This window comes from Herpailurus yagouaroundi, unplaced genomic scaffold (genome assembly GCF_014898765.1).
Source record: "Herpailurus yagouaroundi ecotype Mexico unplaced genomic scaffold, PumYag 141, whole genome shotgun sequence".
In the NCBI taxonomy this organism is placed as follows: domain Eukaryota; kingdom Metazoa; phylum Chordata; class Mammalia; order Carnivora; family Felidae; genus Herpailurus; species Herpailurus yagouaroundi.
In genome coordinates this window covers 67,427,625-67,444,679 of record NW_024412396.1, presented here as the reverse complement: position 1 = coordinate 67,444,679, position 17,055 = coordinate 67,427,625, and the positions used below count along the sequence as shown (strand labels likewise).

The window sequence follows — 17,055 nt, the reverse complement described above, 5'->3', positions numbered from 1 at the left end:
TTTTTAAGTTGCACGTGGGCCGTGAGGGGACCATCTTCCCGCATCCGCCCAGGGCAGTGGCGTAGTCTACTTGAGACAAACTTTGCGTCCAAGCACAGATTTGCAAATGTGTCTCTTCGGCCTGGGTGAACCAGGCCACAGCCAGCGTGCCGTTTGGCAGGAGCGGAGAACAAACACCGCCCTCCCATGCACGCTGTGGCCTCTCGGGATGGAGACCCAGATGGCGAGCATTTTATTTACTGGATCGCATTTCGTAGGTTCTAAGGCTCATCGTGACGTTTCACATTTTCACATTTCTGGAATCCGGGTGACTTATTACGATCGAGTTCTTCCCGTGAGGATTTGGGTTTGCTTCCCTCCACCACCCAGGACACTATCCACCTGAGATTTCTCGAAATCGAAAATCTTTGCTGGCAGGGCGGTATCTTGTTGTGTTTTCCTTCGGCCCACGGCGACCGCGTGGATTCCGACACCCAGCCCCTGGGAGCTCCAGGGGCTCACATTCTCGGGGAAGAGTCTTACCCCCCTCCCTCCACCCAGTGCCAAGATAACGCGTCGTATTTCCTTGCTTCCCCTTTCCGTGAGGTGGGACTTGCTCTCGATCTCCCTGATGTTGAAGGCGCAGCCCCCCGGCTTCCCAGCTTTGTGGGGGGCTCCAGTCGGACGCTCCGTCACGGTTGTTTCCTTTCTTAGCGGCGTGTGAAATCATGACCCGCCTCACAATGAGCACCTTCGATCACACGAAATACTCAGATACCACATCTAAGGAAGCCTTACTGAGTTTTCCAGGTTAGATGGGAACTCTCTCTCACGACGACTGTGATTTTTTAAAACATCTCTCCTGGGTGCCAGGCGCTGCTCTCGCACACTCGTGTGCCCGGTCTTTGCCCCTCATGACCACCTTCTCCTTTTTGGTGGGAGGAGCACGGCCTCTTGGCCCCTTCTCCATATGTGACAACGTGCCCTGTTGGGACTGGAACAGAGGAGATGTGACTTGACATTGTTCTTCTTGTGATTCACTGTGCAACTTTGGGGGCTAAATTTGGCCCTTCCTTCGTCAAAGGGCTGGGCCTTGCTGGGGCAGTGCGGTCTTTGAGCTTCCACAGGAGAGAGCCTCGACCCACGTGCTGTGTTGTCCCAGGGCCCTGTGTGTCTATCCGTCTGCCAAGCCCAGAAGCCACTGGCCATCGCTGATGTGTGAAAGAATCAGCATTAACTCTTCAGACATCAAGTGTTTGAAACTTGTCTTTGACTTCAGAAATCCAGACAACTGTCACCTGTATTTACTCTGTCTTTATCCTTCCATCACCCAGCCCGCCTGCCTTCTGATTCCCCGCCCCCACTCCTCTGAAGTAAGCCCAGTGGCTGTGTTTCTTCCCTCCATGCAGCTGGCCTCTGGGCAGCCTGGATGGGTGACCGCACTCTCCGCCCACAGCCACTCTGGCCGTCCTCACACTCCCATCGTGGGGGCCTCTCTCCTTGTCTTATTTTTTCCGTGATCAGAATCGGTGTGGATAAGACTCAGTGCTGATGACATCCGATTCCTTAACACAGAGTCCCTAGTCAAGATTTGCAAAGGTGCCTCAATGGCCTTCCAAAAAAAAAATAATGGGCATTTTGGTTTTGGAACAGTTTTAGGTTTACAAGAAGAACTCAGCAGATCCTACAGAGGGTTCCCAGGTAGCCCCTCTTCTCCACCCCTCTTCCGTTTCCCTTACTATTCACATCTTGCATCAGTCTGATAGATTGGTTACAGTCGATGAATCTCCACTGGCTCATCACTGTTAACTAAAGCCCATAGTTTAGGGTTTTCTGGGGTTCACTTTTTGCATCATACGTTCTATGGATTTGGACAAATGTGCGATAGCACGTATCCACCGTGGTGTGTCACACGGAACAGCTTCGCCGCCCGCAAAACTCCTCCACGCTCCACCCACCCATCCCCTGGCAACCACAGATCTTTTTACTGTCATTATAGTTTAGTCTTTTCCAGAATGTCATACGGTTGGAATCAGTCCGTAGCCTTCTCAGATTGGCTTCTTTCACTCAATAACATGCATCTGAGATTCCTGCACGGGTTTCTTTGTTGCTCGAGAACTCCTTTCCTTTGGTCATGGGGTAATACGCCATCGTCTTAGTATTCCATTTCGGGTCTTTCTTATAGGCTTCTCTTCCCAGTGAGGGATCCAATCCAGGATCAACCCGTTGCATTCAGTTGCTGCATGCCTTTTCTTTCCTCTAGGCTAGAGGTATCCCTCAGTTTTTCTTGACCTTGGGCACAGGTCAGAGATGTGATGGAATGTCCCTCAAAGTATGTTTCCCTGATACGTGCTTGTGATTGGAGTCAGGTTGTGCATTTCTGGCAGGAACGTCACGGGTGATGTTGGGCTCTTAGCGCATCTTCCTGGGAGACCCCCGGTGTCGGTAGGGCCCCAGCATCCCTGATGCTAACTCTGAGCACGTGATTAAGGGGGTGGCTGCTGGGCTTGTCCCCTGGACAGCACCGTCATTTCTTCTGTAATTAAGAAGTAATCTGTGGGGCACTGCTTAGAAACACTGAAGTACAGTGCCTCTTTCTTCAGTGGTTGTATCATGGGGTTTTCTGCAGCCTCTTTCTCCCCATGACTCATCTGGATCGTTCCTTCTGCTACCGTGGCTTTGCTCCCTGACTCTGGGCCCCTCAGGTCCATCTCTCCAGGCCAGGTCTCCCTTCTGCCTTCAGCCCCAAAGTCCCAACCACCTGCTGGACGTCTACCCAGGAGTCCGCTAGACCCTCGGACGCAGCATGTCCAAAGCTGACCTCACTGTATTCCCTGCACCCAAACAAACCCCGGTCCCCGTATCAGTGGACAGCATCATGACCACCCACTTTCCCAAGCCGGACGCCTCCGGGTCATCCTAGACCCTCACCGACCTTGGTTCTGGTCCTAAGCTCAGAGCCTGGTCATGATGGCTCTTAGATGAGAAATCGTGAGGGTAGGAAGGGAGGGAAAGGGAAGAGAAATGAGCCATATGGCCATACATCTGTTCCCAAATGAGGCTCTGTCCTTGCTTGAGTAATAACAAAATCTCCAGTCATTCCATCCAGAGGAACTTCCCACCAATTACCTAAACCACCTCCAAAAGGCCAGCTCAGACGGCCTCATCTCCCATCCCTCTCCAAAACCAACTCAAGGTTCTGGAAAAATACAGTTCTATGGCCTGACTGTCACGTGCAGAGCCACCCCAGGGAGGAGATACAACGAACCCAGCCCCACCCCAGCCACTGCCATCTTGTCCCCATGGGGCAACTATCCAGGGCCTCTGAATTCTCCCGGGAGCGAATCTTGGGCTCCAGGACTGAGCCATTAGTGAAGAAATTATCACAGGCATGGTGAGCAGGCCCTGGCCCGGGAAACCCTGGTCTCCCTAAGACTCACTGGTGCAGCCAGGGAAACGCAGTGGGCCCCACACACAGCCCCCTCCTGAGGGGAACCCAGGGAGGAAGCCAGCCAGCACGGGGCGCTGCAGTCCAAGAGGGTCCTAAGAGGGACCTTCAGGGACTACACAAATGGCTAGGGAGGGCTTCCTGGCGGCCTGGGGACTGGCCCATCTTGAATTGCCAGAGAAAAGCTGGCCCCCGCCCATCACTCTGGGTGCTGGCCCAGCACACGAGCCCCAGCCAGCTCCCAGGAAAGCCCCTGAAAGCCCCAGAGGTGACACAGCGTGACTTCTACACACGGGGCCCCAGGTCAGGGTGGGACCAGATCCGACAGGCCCAGGCTGACTGACAACTCGGGCCCAGGGTGACTGTCGTTGTCGGTGTTGTTGCTGAGTTGTTTCTTGTGAGAACACCCTGCAGGATGGTGGGCGGAGTCCGGGCACCGGACGATGCTCGTGAAAGATCCTTGGTGAAATGGACGCAGGGAGCCCACGTCCCGGAGCTGTGCCAGAGCACAGGGAGGCCGTGGGCAGGGAGGAGAACCAACATCTGGGCCTGGGCGTTGTGGTCAGGGCGTTTGGTGGAACAGCCAGACAGTGAGAACAGCCACAGGCAGCGGTCAGCGAGCATCTGTGTGGTTATACCCTGGGCGCCAAGGCGGGGAGCAGACGGTCAGAGGCACGGGCAGGGAAGGACCCTTTCTTTCGCTCAGCACATACCTGTGGGACACCATTGGGAATACAGCAATGAGCAAAGTTAATGTGGACCACGCCTCCGAGGAGTCAAGGGGAACATAGACGTTAATCAGTAATCCGGAGGAAGGTACTGGGGCTGTGAAAATGTGTTAACGGGGCTGTTTTGGTCTATGGCGGGGAAGGTCCCCCCGAGGAAGCCACTCACAAGCTGAAATTAGAGTGTTTGGCAGGAGTTAACCAGGCGCACTGGAGAAAGGAGAGAAATTAGTATTTCAGACAGAGGGATGGCCTGTGCAAAGGTCCAGTGGCGGGAGGATGTGAGGGCCTTGGAGGGGCCAAGAGCTGGCATTGAAGGAGGGCAGTGCTTTTCCTTCCGAAGGGCCTGGGGAGATTGCTAGTGTCTGGTCCCTGGCATCTGGTGGAGGGGGGAGCTTGTGGGGCTCAATGACGTGCCTGTCTGCCCCTGTATCCATCGGCTAGAGGAGGAAGGGAGTGAGCATTTATTGAGCGTAGTGTGCATTGCCTCATTTATCCTTATGACCTCGGTAGGCAGGTTTCATTCCCTCTTTTCCCCGACAGATGAAGGAACCGAGGCTCAGAGAGGCTGAATGCCCTATCCTAGGTCACACAGCTAGGACGCCATAGAGCCAAGGTAGAACCAGGACTCCAAACCTTTTCTTTTCCTCACGTCACCTTTCTTTCCATCAATGGCAGAAGATGCTAGAAAATCAGGTCCCATTTACCGTGATAAACTCATCTTGCCTGAACTCCTCAAAACCCTAGAGCCTCAGATTCGTGTGAGATCCCGAAGGACCCCCAAGCATTTAGTTACCCAATATTACGTGTCCTGTTTCCACCCCACTGCATGTGCTGTCTACCCTCTGCCTCCATACCCTTAGGGATTAGGAGCTTATCGCTTCCCAAGGAAGCCCCTTCTCTCTTTGGATAGTTTTAACTGGGTGGAACACACGTAGTCCTTTCTGTGGGCAAACTGAGGCACAGAGCAGCTCCCAGATCTGCGAAGAGCTGAGATTGTCAACTTCTTCGTGGGCTTCTTGAAAGGTAGTTCATGCCTCTGTGTGTGTGTGTGTGTGTGTGTGTGTGTGTGTGTGTGTGTGTTTTCTAAGCATTTGAGGGTCGTATTAAAACGTGTCTTTTATTTCAAAGAGCATTTTAGAATTCAGGTCCCTCCAAGTGAAGACGTGAGCTCTAAATGAACAGCCACTGGGCAGGCAGCAGGAGTCTTTTGAAACAGACCACCCCCTCGTCAACACTTGTAAATGCAAACACGCTTTGGACCTTCAGAGATCTTTTCCCCAGAGGATCGTGGCCAAGACACTGCTCCTGGCTTCAGTAAGCCAAGGGTTAGCTCTGAGAATGTAGGCGCAAACACAAGGACCCTGTAAACAGATTCCCCGTTTGCGAGACCATTGATTACAGCTTTTCAATTTGGTGCCAAGCCAGGCTAGAGTGAACCTGTAGCTTCTTGTTGTCGCTCTTTCTTTCTCCCGGACGGGTCAGAGATTTGGAATCAGGCGGCGTCAGTGTGAAATGTCAAGGAGTCAAGTTAGAGTCCACACGGGCTGAGGCAGCCCCGCACGAACCAAGCAGGTGGGCAGGAGCATGCATCAGCCAGGTGTGGCCCGGCCCAGTGGCCGTGGGAACTTAGGCTCACTCAGCTGTTCAGGTGACTTACGGCCCCCCGCTCCTGAGTCCCTGCTGAAATCCGTGCGCCCAGCAGAGTCCTCGCCACAGACGGGAGCAGATGTTCTATCCCCATTTATCAGAGAAGGAGACAGGCTCAGAGAGGTTATCGACCCTCCCCAGGGCACATAGATGCTGTGTGACAGAGTCTCCACTGGGACCTAGTCAGCCTGGCTCCTCCCAGTCAGGCCCCTGCCCTGCACCACGTTGTGTTTTGGCCGGGGTTGTGGGGGGGGGGGGGGCCTCTCCTTTCCGGATTTTCTCCTCTCCTGCACTCCTTGGCGGTGAGGACATCCCATGAAGCCACCACCTCACCGGTCCCTCTGGAATTTCGGAAATGGCCTTTGGCCACTTCCGTGGACTCTAGGCATGTGGACCTGGGAGTCTGGCCCTCGGGTGATACTGGTGGCGTGGATGGTGAAGAGGGTGGAGGAGAAAGAGGAGGAGGAGGGAGCGATGGTGAAGAGCACGGTGGTGATGACCCTGACTTAGGTAGGGGTCGTGTGAGTGATCGTACTAACCGTGGCAGCAGCCTTGGGCGCCTGCTGTATCTCCCGTAAATCCTCAGAAAGACCCTGTCAGGTAGGTACCGTTTCCCCCCTGTTTAGAGATGAGAAGTTTGAGCTTTGGAGGACTTGCGTGACCTTCTCAAGATTTCCAGCCGGGGCTCTCACACGCCAGGCAAGGATTTGTGTAAGAACAGGCAAAGCCTGGAGCCCTGTGTTTTTCCCTACCCTTCCTGCCTTGAATGGGTTGAGCAAACCAGATACCTTGGTTTCCGGCGAAACCGACCTTAGCCCCACTTGACAGTCGGGAAGACTGAGACCGGCACGGCCGGCTTGCCCTCCCCTCCCGCTCAGAGCCCCCCCCCCCCCCAAGCGCACTCACAAGTCCTGCTTTGGTTCCGCAGGCTCCGCGGTGGCGAGGACTCGGGCCCCTCTTCCGGAAGGTGTGCTGTGTGGCTCTCCCCTTGCAGCTGCTGTTCCTGCTGTTCCTGCTGTTCCTGCTGTTCCTGCTTCCGGTCGGAGAAGAGAACCGCAGCTGCACGCTGGCCAACAACTTCGCCCGCTCCTTCAAGTTCATGCTGCGCTACGATGGCCCCCCGCCCACCTAACCCGCCGGGCCACGCAGGTGACTCTCTCCTCCAGCCCTCCATCCGCCCCAGGGCTCCTTCCGAGGGCGCCCAGGAAACTGGAAACAGAGGCAGGCTGCGACCGGCACAGCTGCCTCGGTGTAAATACTGCATTGATGCCCCCCAAACAAAACCACTTTTTATATGGTGTCGTCTTAGCCTAGTTATCCTAAAGGTGCCCTACGTGCGGCTAGGGAGTGATGCATAGAATGTTTATATCCTCTGTGTGTAGATATGCTCAGTCCGCATGGTTTCACGTATGGCGTCTATTTGTGGGTGGGAAGGTTCCTAGCAGCTTGCGGGCCCTGCGGGATTTTGTGGCATTTTTGCCTGGGTCTGCGCCCCCCCCCCCCCCCCCCCCGCCCTGGGGAGCGACAACAGGAACGTGTCACTTTTCTGGCAACTGCTTAGCGGGAAGCCATGTCCCAACCCCAGATGCTAGTGGAGAGGCCCCTGAGCTGTCAACACGGAGGAGCAACACCAGCCCTCACTCAGCTCAGTGGCTCTCGCTCTAGACACAGTGAGAACAAAATGACAGCGGGTTAGATGCCGTGGGTCAGAAGCGTAAGGGTGATGCTTGAAGACAGGGCCGGTGACAGCAGCGAAAAGTGACGAGTGATAGCGTGCTATCCCTGAAGGAAAAGAAAGATGACAAGCAGGACCCAGGACTATACCAGCTCACAGAATTTTGGGCACCCTGTGCAGGGGCGGGGGGGGGGGGGGGCGCCCCCCCCCCCCCCCCGCCCTGCCCCACCACCTCTTGGCCTCTGATGGCCCAGAGCAATGCAGAAGGCCGTGGCTGTGACCCTGATCTGCAGGTCCGGTTAGAGCATGCTCACTGTGTTCTGGGAAAGGAGAAGGGAAGGAGGGAAACTGCCTTGCCAAGGTCTTCATTCAGAATGGGGAGCACGCTGTGCCGGGGCAATGTGTCCTTCCGTCCCTCTTGGGCTGTTTTCCACTGTCTACGACTCGAGCTGAAGGGTCCGGGGCGGGGGGGGGGGAGCATGTGGCCCTCCAGGAAGCAGGGATCGAGGGTCCCAGACAGAGATGAGAGATGGGCGTTGGAGCTCAGCCTGTCTAGGGGTCTCTGCCTCTTCCTCCCTGGAGAACGGACTTCGGAGGGAGGTGGGTCTTCTGGGCTGAGACTGTCCCACACGTGTCCTCACGAGGGGAGCCGAACGAGGCTGCCCCCAGGAGAGGGGGGCCCCCCCCCGCAGACCGGATGCGGGGCCCTGAGGCCAGAAACGTGTCCTTTCCTCCTGTGCGCATTATAACTGGATCGCAGTTTCCTTAAATCAACAAAAACACTAAGTTTCCTTTTGGAAAACGCCTAGTGGCCCCTCTTTACAAACTGATTTTGTCCGCTCACCTACAAGCAGTAGACCGAGAGGGGATCCTGAAGCGTCCAGCCTCCGAAAGGCCCTGCAAAGAAGGAAACGGAGGACCCAGGAGGGTCCTGACTGCCGGCGCCAAGCCCCGCCCCCCAGCGCTCCGGCAAACACGGCCCCTCCCTCTGCAGAACCCAGGCCCCCACCCCCCCCCCCCCCCCGGACTGGGCCAAGCTGGACATTCCCGGGGCAGGAAAAACGCAGCTGCGGAGAAGTTCGCACTCAGAAGGCACACTTTTCTCCAGATACTAGGAGGCGGAGCCACTAGACGGGTCCCCGCGGGCGACCACTGTCCTGGAAAATCAGGGCTGGAGGACCCAGGCGTTGGGTCACGTGGCCGAGCCCAGGTGCTCCCCGGGGCCGTGCGGGTCCGGCCTGGAAGGTCAGACTGTGGCCGGGCCTTCGAGCATCTCTGACTCTCCCACTTCGCGGGCGAGGAGGCCGAGGCCCCGAGAGGGGAGGAACTTGCCCAAGACCACACAGCGAGAGGCGGGCGCCCCGAAGCCCCGGCTCACCGTAGGGTGACCTGTCGCGTCGGTAGCCGTGCTGCGTGTAGCCCACGTCCCCGGGCAGAAAAACTGTAATACGCAGGCTGGGGGGGGTGGGGGGGTGGGAACGTCTGTACGTATTTTTTAACTTTTGATAACGAGGCCCTAGAGCCTGCTTGTTTGCGTCACTTTTTTAAAAAAGAGGATGGGTATTTTCATTACTTTCATATAAATACAGTTGTGAAATAGCCCACGGACTGGTGCTTTTCACGTGGAATCTCTCCTGCTTACAGTGGATGCAGACGGTTAGGATTTGTAGGACTTTCTAGCTTCCTGCACAACAACTACAAAGAGCTTCAAAGTGCCGTGTGAGAAAGGTGCCCAGTGGGACCCGCGTGTGTTTGTTTTTCCTCCGGCCCCAGAGTGAGAGTCGTGGAGACACGGGGGAAGATCACGGCCTGGCCCACCAGCTCGTGTGTGTGTGTGTGTGTGTGTGTGTGTGTGTGTGTGAAAGAGACAGAAGAAGAGAGGGAGAGAAGGAAGGAGGGGGGTATGGGAGGGGAGAGCAGAGGGAGAAGGGAGGAGAGAAGGAAGAGGAGGAGGAAGAGGAGGGGGGAGGGGGGGAGGGGGGAATAGGAGGGGAGAGAGGAGCACACGGTATGATTGCGGTGCTGGTCGCCCTCCTCGGCTGCCTCCCGCCCCTGCCCTTCCTCTTAGTCTGACCTCCTTGCAGACTGGCCCATACGGGCCCCGAGGGTGTTTCTAAAGAAGCCAGACGAGGGGTGGGATGTGCAGGTGCCGATGCCAGAGGAGGCCCAGAGACTCAGGGAGGAGCAGAGGGGACAATGGCATCGAAACCAAGAGTGCCTTCCATTTGGTGCTTGCGGGTGCCCGGCCCCTGCGTGGGCACCGGAGAAGCCATACTTGATTTAACCCCCACGACAGCTCTCAGGGTGAGGCATGAACTTTACCTCCATTCTCCAGATGGGCAGGCTGAGACCTAAAGACAGAGACGCTTGCCCGCGCAGAGGTGGGATTCGAACTCAGGTCTGCCCTGGGCCAAGCCCACACTGGTGGGAGAGGAGGGGGGGTGGGGGCGGTTGAGGTTGGCTCTGCCAGGGCGCGGCCTTTGCAGATGGATCTCAAGTGCCCCCTGCTCGGCAGGACGGGCCAGCTCCCACATCGGCCTCGCTGCTGCTCTCGCCCTGGGTTCTGGGAACAGTCGCCCCAGGGGCACAGTCACAAGGGTCCCCTCCGGACACCTTCACAGCGGTTACTGCCCGCTGCAGAGGGAAGCGGGGCTTCCTGCCCGTCTGGGGGCTGAGCCCTTCTCTGTCCACCTGCCAGGTCCAGGCATGGCGGCCGCGAGTGTGAACCCAGTGCCCAGCACAGGGTGGGGGCCTCGGCTGTGGTTGTCCCATTGCATGGAAAACCCCAGAGGCGAGCGTGTTTGGTGACCCTCCCAACCCCCCTCCCAGATACAGAGGAGATGAATCCTGCTGGATGGGACTCACTTGTCTCTCACAACCTCTGATTTCTTTGCTTCAGGCCGCAGCAGGGACCAGGGGTCCGAGGATGTCTGTCCCTGCCGGGGGGTGGCGGGGAGAGTGGGGAGGATCGGCTCAGGCTGCCCGAGGGTGAGGTTAGGAGGGGATCGAATCTTCTCCGGGAGCCTGAGCCGGGGAGGCTGAGCGGCCCTGCGGAAGCTTTGGGGATGTGCCCGTGAAGCTGCCCTGGTTAGAGAGGGCGGACGGAACAGGTGAAGGAACAGAAGACAAGTGAGGGGCAAAGGCAGGAGGGGACAGAAGACCTGACGTCACCAAACGTTACACTTAAAAGTGGCTAAGATGGTAAATTTCACGTTCTGTGCCTTCCGCCACAATTACAAGAGGGAGCGAGGGAGGGAGGGAGGGAGGGGCGTCAGGCTGTACCTTTATAGGTCTCGACTTTCATCCGAGGACAAGGACCCGTGGCCAAGTTTTCACTCCCCAAAGACAGAATGAAAATAATGGTGCTAATAAGGGCAGCTGCCTGGAGGTTTGCGCTTTGTAGGATTTTATTTCATCTAAGTGCCGGCTCTTTATTCTCGGAGTATATCCTTCCTCTTGTTGGGCGTCCCGTGGCCTCTAGGAACAAGGGAGGGGAGAGAACAGCTGTATCTTCCTTTAGGTATGTTTTCTGAGTCTTTAGAAGACAAAAATGGCCAACTCTCTGCTGCTTTCCCCAAATGCAGTGTTCTTTCTGGAAGGACAGGAGAGCCCTGCCAGAAAAGGCTGGGAGAAGGGAGGGGTGCAGCTTGAGAAGTGCCTTGGGCTGGACTCTCAGGGAGGGACGAAAGAGAAGCAGGATGAGGACAGGGTGGGGGTTGGGTGCAGTTTCTTGCGACAGGGCCGAGGAGGGGCCGGGAGCCTGCCAGCTGTGGCCTTGGAGAGACGGACGGAGGGCCGCTAGCACGGCACTCCCGATGGCCGTTCAGGAGCCCGTGTCCGTCGCTTTCTGTCTGGCCAACTGGGCAGAAATGCCCTGTGCTGCTTCGCTCTTTAACTCAACGCAACAGGTGTTCTCGAGTCCCTCGTCGGTGCCAGGCTCCAGGCTCGTGCTGGAGAATTCAGGTGAATAAAGCCCCAGGCCCGCCCTCCAGGAGCTCACAGCCCAGGGGAGGGAGGGGAAGATGCCAAACCAAGTGAAGTCCTTGCTCTTGACCTTGCCCATCTGCCCTCCCGGAGCAGGGGGCAGACCCACCGTCACCGAAGCTGGTAGGGCACGCAGTGGGATAGCCGAGGACGTGGTCCTCGTGTGCCTTGCCGTCCCTTGGAGGTCACCGTGCCGCTGTGAGCCAACCTGCGCGGAAGGGCGGGTCAGGATCAGGGTGGCAGGATGAGGAGAGGACGTAGGCACGACAGAAGGAGCCGGGAGGAGAAACGGATGGCCTGGGCTCAGGACGGAGGCGTGGTCCCTTGGGCGGTGCTTCATCTTGGAGAGGGCTTCTAGAAGTTTCCGGCGAGGCCCAGGGCTAAGGCCAGGGACGCGCAAGCCCTCAAACACTGCGTGTTTATTGTTACTTCTGTTACCGGCACAGTTACTCGTCTGCAGTCATGGGTCACGGTAAAAGTCTGTGGTTGGAGATACCAAACTGAGAAGCCCACTCTTCCCCGCTGGAGGCTTTCCGGCTTGGTAACATACATTCCAGGCATCAGTTTGGCCAAGCATTAGGGTAATCATGCCCTCCCCCACCTCCCACCCACTGTTAGTCCCTGGAGCAGGGGAACTGAGCAGCCCCCTGAGGGAGGCTGCGCCTGGGGCAGAGGGGGCGGGGGAGGGGTCCTTCGCGTCCTGAGGTGCCCACAGCTTCCTTTGAAACCTGTTACTGGAGCGGCTCTCGCTGGCAGTGGCACGGAGACCTCCAGTGAGCCTCTCGTATCCCTGGCCCAGCCAGGACGGTGCCCTAATTCTTTCTCTCGTGGGACCTCAGCCACTCCAGCGGGCCTCCCCCGACTCCGCTCCTGTCACCCAGTCTGATGGTCGCCAGGCCCGGTCAGCACCACGGAGAGGTGGCGAGGCCTTGAGCTGTGAGCTCAGCACAGCCCCAGCACTACATACGTGGACTTCTCTTACTGCATCCATGGCAGACATTGAGAGTTGATCACCGAGCCGTTCCCCTCCCTCTGTCTATCCTGCACAGACCTCACAGTCCTTCTGGAAACCACCCAGGCAGCTGCTGCCAATCAATCCTATTTGTCATGTGAAAAATACGTGTTTGACCTCCTTGTCCCTGATACCAGCCCCCCTCAGCAAACTCTCAACTCTGGCCTCCACCCCCCCCCCCTTTTTTAAATTTTAAAACTAGGACGTTCTCAGGGCGCCTGGGTGGCTCAGCCCGGTAAGCGTCTGACTCTTGGTCTCGGCTCAGGTCATGATCTCACAATTCGGGAGATCGAGCCCCGCATCGGGCTCTGTGCTGACAGCTCAGAGCCCCCTTGGGATTCTCTCCTCTCTCTCTCCGTCTCTCAAAAATCAATAAACGTAAAAAAATATTAAAAGCAAAATAAAATTAGGACGTTTCCAATCAAAACTCTCCCTCCTTAGTTTTGTACATGGGGGATACAAGGTAACCCCAGAGAGCAGATCATGGGGAGGAATTACCGCATAGAACTTTTAGGGGAAGCAAAATGGAGGAGAAAATGTGAAATTGCCTGTGTGTGTGTTTTTTTTTTTTTAGGCTGTCAGAGGTGGGAGGGCTTTTATAGACTCTCTTATTCCAACCTGTGCCCATTTTACAGATGAGGAGGCTGAGGTCCCGACAGCTCTTGTTCACCCAGTGATGCAGGGGGTGAGTTAGTTCTACAGGTGGGGAGAGGGCTCCCCGCATCAGGTGACAGAGTGCTCAGGGCTGGACAGGGTGCAGAGGGAGTTCTGCTGTTAACAGCCGGGTGGCCTTGGGCGACTTCCCTGCCACCGTCCTTGCAACCACAAAAGGGGAAGTTGGCCCTGGAATCCCCCGTGCTGCCTGAGATGTTCGATACTCTCAGAAGACGGTGAAGGGCTCCTGTGTGAAGGGAAATCTCGAGATTCAGCCCCACGTAGCAGAATCCCTCCTGCTTTGATGTAAACAACCAGGGACTTTGCTCTTCCCTGAGCCTGAGAAATCTAAAGCCAGGCAGCCTTGGCAGCTGCCAAGATTTCCACAGCTCTCTCCCTTCCCTCCAGGTTACCTCATGGCCCTAGGTGCTTGCGCTACCTCCGACGTCGCGTCTGCGTTCCAGGCAGGAAGAGGGCGAACGGGCTCCTGAACCGGCCCTCCTGGCCCTCGTTTTCCTCCCCTTTCCCAGAAGCCCCACCCACAGACTGCTGTTGCCCCCTCATTGGCCAGACTGTGTCACGTGGTGCCTCTCCACCCGCGAGGAATCCGGGGACATGCCCCCCCCCCCCGACAAAACGGGCGTCTCTTAGCAAGAAAGAGGACGGAGTGGATTCAGGTGGCCCTTAGGTGCCTGTGCCTCTGATATGTGGACCCTCTCTGTCTTGGTCTCCAGCTCCATCAGCAGAGCTTGGAGGACATCGGTCAGTAGAGTGAGAGCATGACGCGCCGCCACGCGCCCGCCACCTGTGCCACCAGGTGGCAGGGCTCCCTGGGTCTATGAAGCCCTTCCCCTCCCCAAGGCGTTCCTTCCACACCTGAGGGCGCTGCCAGGCCCACCTTTTTGTAAGACCTGGGACAGGTAAATAAGTCAGGTGCCCCTGCCTGGCCACAGCGAGCAGAGACAGCCCCTCCCCTGTCCCGGCCCCGGGCTATGCTTTTTAACACCTTTGTGTTTGGAATTAGCCTAGAAAATTCATATTTGCTTTAATTTCTTCCGGAACGTGAGTTTACTCCTGGGTGCAAATCCTGGAAAGAGGGGCCCTCTGGGCTTTTCCTGGGCGGCCCCCCACTTTCTGGAAGATCAGAAAAGTGCAGGGATGCAGCCACAGGTGGCTCCCATCCTGGGGCTGACAGAGCAAACGGGTGCCTCCAGCAGAGGGAAGATTCAAAGGACTCACACCAGCCGTCCTTTTGCTCCCTCGGTTTCAATTGCAAGATGAATGCCTTCTGTCTGTCTCCAAAGCGAGAAGGAGGAGGAATTTGTTTTTAAAAGGGAATTAAAAAATCAAGCCTCGCCGTCTAAAAACAGATCTTCCAACAGAGCACCCAGAGCTTTAGAGAACAGTCAGCCAATTCAGCATCCCCCCCCACCTCCGTTGGTTGTCATGGTAACATACCAGCGCTCACTGGTTGGTACCCAACCACCTTGTCCAGACGGGACAGTGATCATACAGAGGGATCTGTTTCCCCAAAGGATCCGGGCTTCCTTTCCAGAATGCTTACTTCCAAGGTCAGCAATCAGGCTGTAGGCCTCCAGCCCCTCTTCCTGTTCTGATACAAGGGGAGGGAAGAAACCTCAATTCAGAGCCTACAAGATGTAGCTGGCTTCTTTTTTATTTAAAAAAAAAAAATTCTTTTTCTAATGTTTATTTATTTTTGAGACAGAGACAGAGCATGAGCAGGGGGAGGGGCAGAGACAGAGGGAGACACAGAATCCGAAGCAGCTCCAGGCTCCGAGCTGTCGGCACAGAGCCCCACGACTCGAACTCGTCAACTGTGAGAACATGACCTGAGCCAAAGTCGGACGCTCAACAGACTGAGCCACACAGATGCCCCAGCCCTGACTCCTTCTAAATGCCTGTGTGAGGGTTATGATCCCGTTGAAAGCGGAGCCCGGCGGGGGGAGGGGGGGCAGTTAGCAGCTTGCCTAAAAGCAACCAGAGAGTGGCCCCTTTGGGACTTGAACTCAGGAGTGAGGGGTTCCAGGCCTCTCCATGGAACTTCAGCCTCAGCTACCTTTCTTCTCTCGGTGGCCCCGGGCTGCCGCTGCCGTGGCGGCCGGTTGGCTCGTTGAGGGTGACGCTCCAGAGCAGGGCTGCAGGGCGTTCCCCCATGCCCGCCCCCTCCATGGAATCCTGAACCTCCCACCGGCATCGGGAACTGGGAACAGCAGCATGGGTGCCAGAGGTTGGGGACAAAGAATGGCGAGAGGCCACCTCTCACAGGGCGGGTGGGGGACAGAGTGGGCGGGTGTCATTGCCTGTAAAGCTGCTCTGATTTCTTCTCCTGGAGAAAAAAAGAGGCATTTTCTCTCTAGGGGCAGAGGCCATGCATGTTCTAGAAGTTTCATTGGCAAGGAAGAAATGGACAGAGGAAGTTTGTGTGTGTGTGTGTGTGTGTGTGTGTGTGTGTGTAGTTGCCACGTAAGTGGGTTTTGGCGTCAAAAGCAAACTTCAGTGTTTAAAATGTTCTGTTATGTAAACAGTATTCACAGGGACCATATCCACTCCCGTCATACTAGTTGGTGATTGTCAAACATGCGTTTGCAATAAATTAAGCTTTCTGGGAAGGCAAGCAGTAACAGAGCCAAATGAGTGTCCTGGAACATGTGTGTTTTATCTCGGTTCATATCAAGTCCACGACCAGCCAGCCCAGAGCCTTCCCCGCTCGGGAGGGAGGGAGGGATGCGTGGGTTCTTCTAGCTTCTCAGTGCTATGGTTTCAAAGTCACCTTGAAGTTTACAGCCCCTTTCTGTGGCTGGAGTTGCAAGTAGCCGTGTTCTCAAAGACGGCTGGATGTTTTCGTTGTTGCTTTTTTTGCATTTAAAAATGTATCGCTTTATGTCTGGAAATAAAAACATCTCTATTTTGGTCTATGAAGCATCGTGTGGTTCGGAAAATCTTTTTTTTCTGGAGTCAAGGGGTTTTGTCTGAAGAGGGTTACGAGGAGAAAGAGGGTTATGTGGCTAAGGCTGACTGATTTTTAAATTCTGGCCTCCAGGCAGCAGCAAGGCCTGGCTTATGCAGAGGTTGAACTCAGGGCGATAGCGGTTCTCAGCTCCTCGGAAACGTCAGGATCACCTGGGAAGCATCTTCAAAGTCATTGCCGGCATCTCCGCAGACCTCGTGGGCTGCAATCTGGAGGGTAGACCGAGTGGAGTTTGAAAATTCCAAATGCGCTCTGAGTAGACAGACGGCCCCAAACAGAGGCAGGCACCAGGCAGATAACAGAAGGCCCTTGGATCAAAGCCCCACTTTGATGGTTTGTTTAACAAACCGTTCTTAGGTCTGAGAATCTGCTTTCCAAAGCCACAGGGTTTTGGAAGCTGTACCCAGAGAGGGCAGAGGTACAAGAGAAGGGGGGATACCATCCCATGTTCGAGGAGAGGTCTAAGAAACCAGCAGCGAACCCCAGACCCACCGCCTGTCAATCAAGTCTCCCGGCAATGGCCCTGGCTTGCCAGGAGAAATGTGTCCAGAATCTTCCGCGCCCAAAGTGTATGTACTTCAGTTTCGAACACTTGCCATGAGGTTTTAAAATAGAAAGGCTTGGACTCTTGCATTATTTATCCGCCCATTCCCGAATTTTACAAACCTGTTATTTTAATAACGCACGCAATCCTTTTCCTACTCTGTTCTCTGAAGACACCCTTGTCGCTTATTAAGAAGAGAGAGACAAGGACCTCTCAGGTGAGAAAAACGGGACTTTAATCCCTCACCCTTAAGTGACTGGTAAAAGGGAGAGACCGGGCTTTAGACTCTGGGTAAAACTAAGTGGTGTCCAGAATTGTGAGTGCGAAGGACTTGGAACCTTCTGGATGCAGGAGCCGGTTCCCTGGCACGTGCCCTTGGAGTCCAGCACCATTCC

At 55.9% G+C, this 17,055-nt stretch overlaps 1 protein-coding gene across 6 annotated transcripts in view; it reads left to right on the top strand.

Moving 5' to 3' along the window:
- SYNE3 (spectrin repeat containing nuclear envelope family member 3) overlaps positions 1 to 16,732 on the top strand; it is a 101,018-nt gene extending 84,286 nt beyond the window's left edge. For 5 of the 6 annotated variants that reach the window (XM_040478166.1, XM_040478168.1, XM_040478163.1 and 2 more), the window contains one exon: positions 6,731 to 9,085. In XM_040478166.1, coding sequence (XP_040334100.1) covers positions 6,731 to 6,934 — 204 coding nt within the window. In that variant the 3' untranslated portion in view covers positions 6,935 to 9,085. Of the gene's footprint in view, positions 1 to 6,730; positions 9,086 to 16,188 lie in introns of those variants that run through there. The other variant, XM_040478167.1, reaches the window with a different exon arrangement.
- Positions 16,733 to 17,055: the final 323 nt, after the last annotated feature.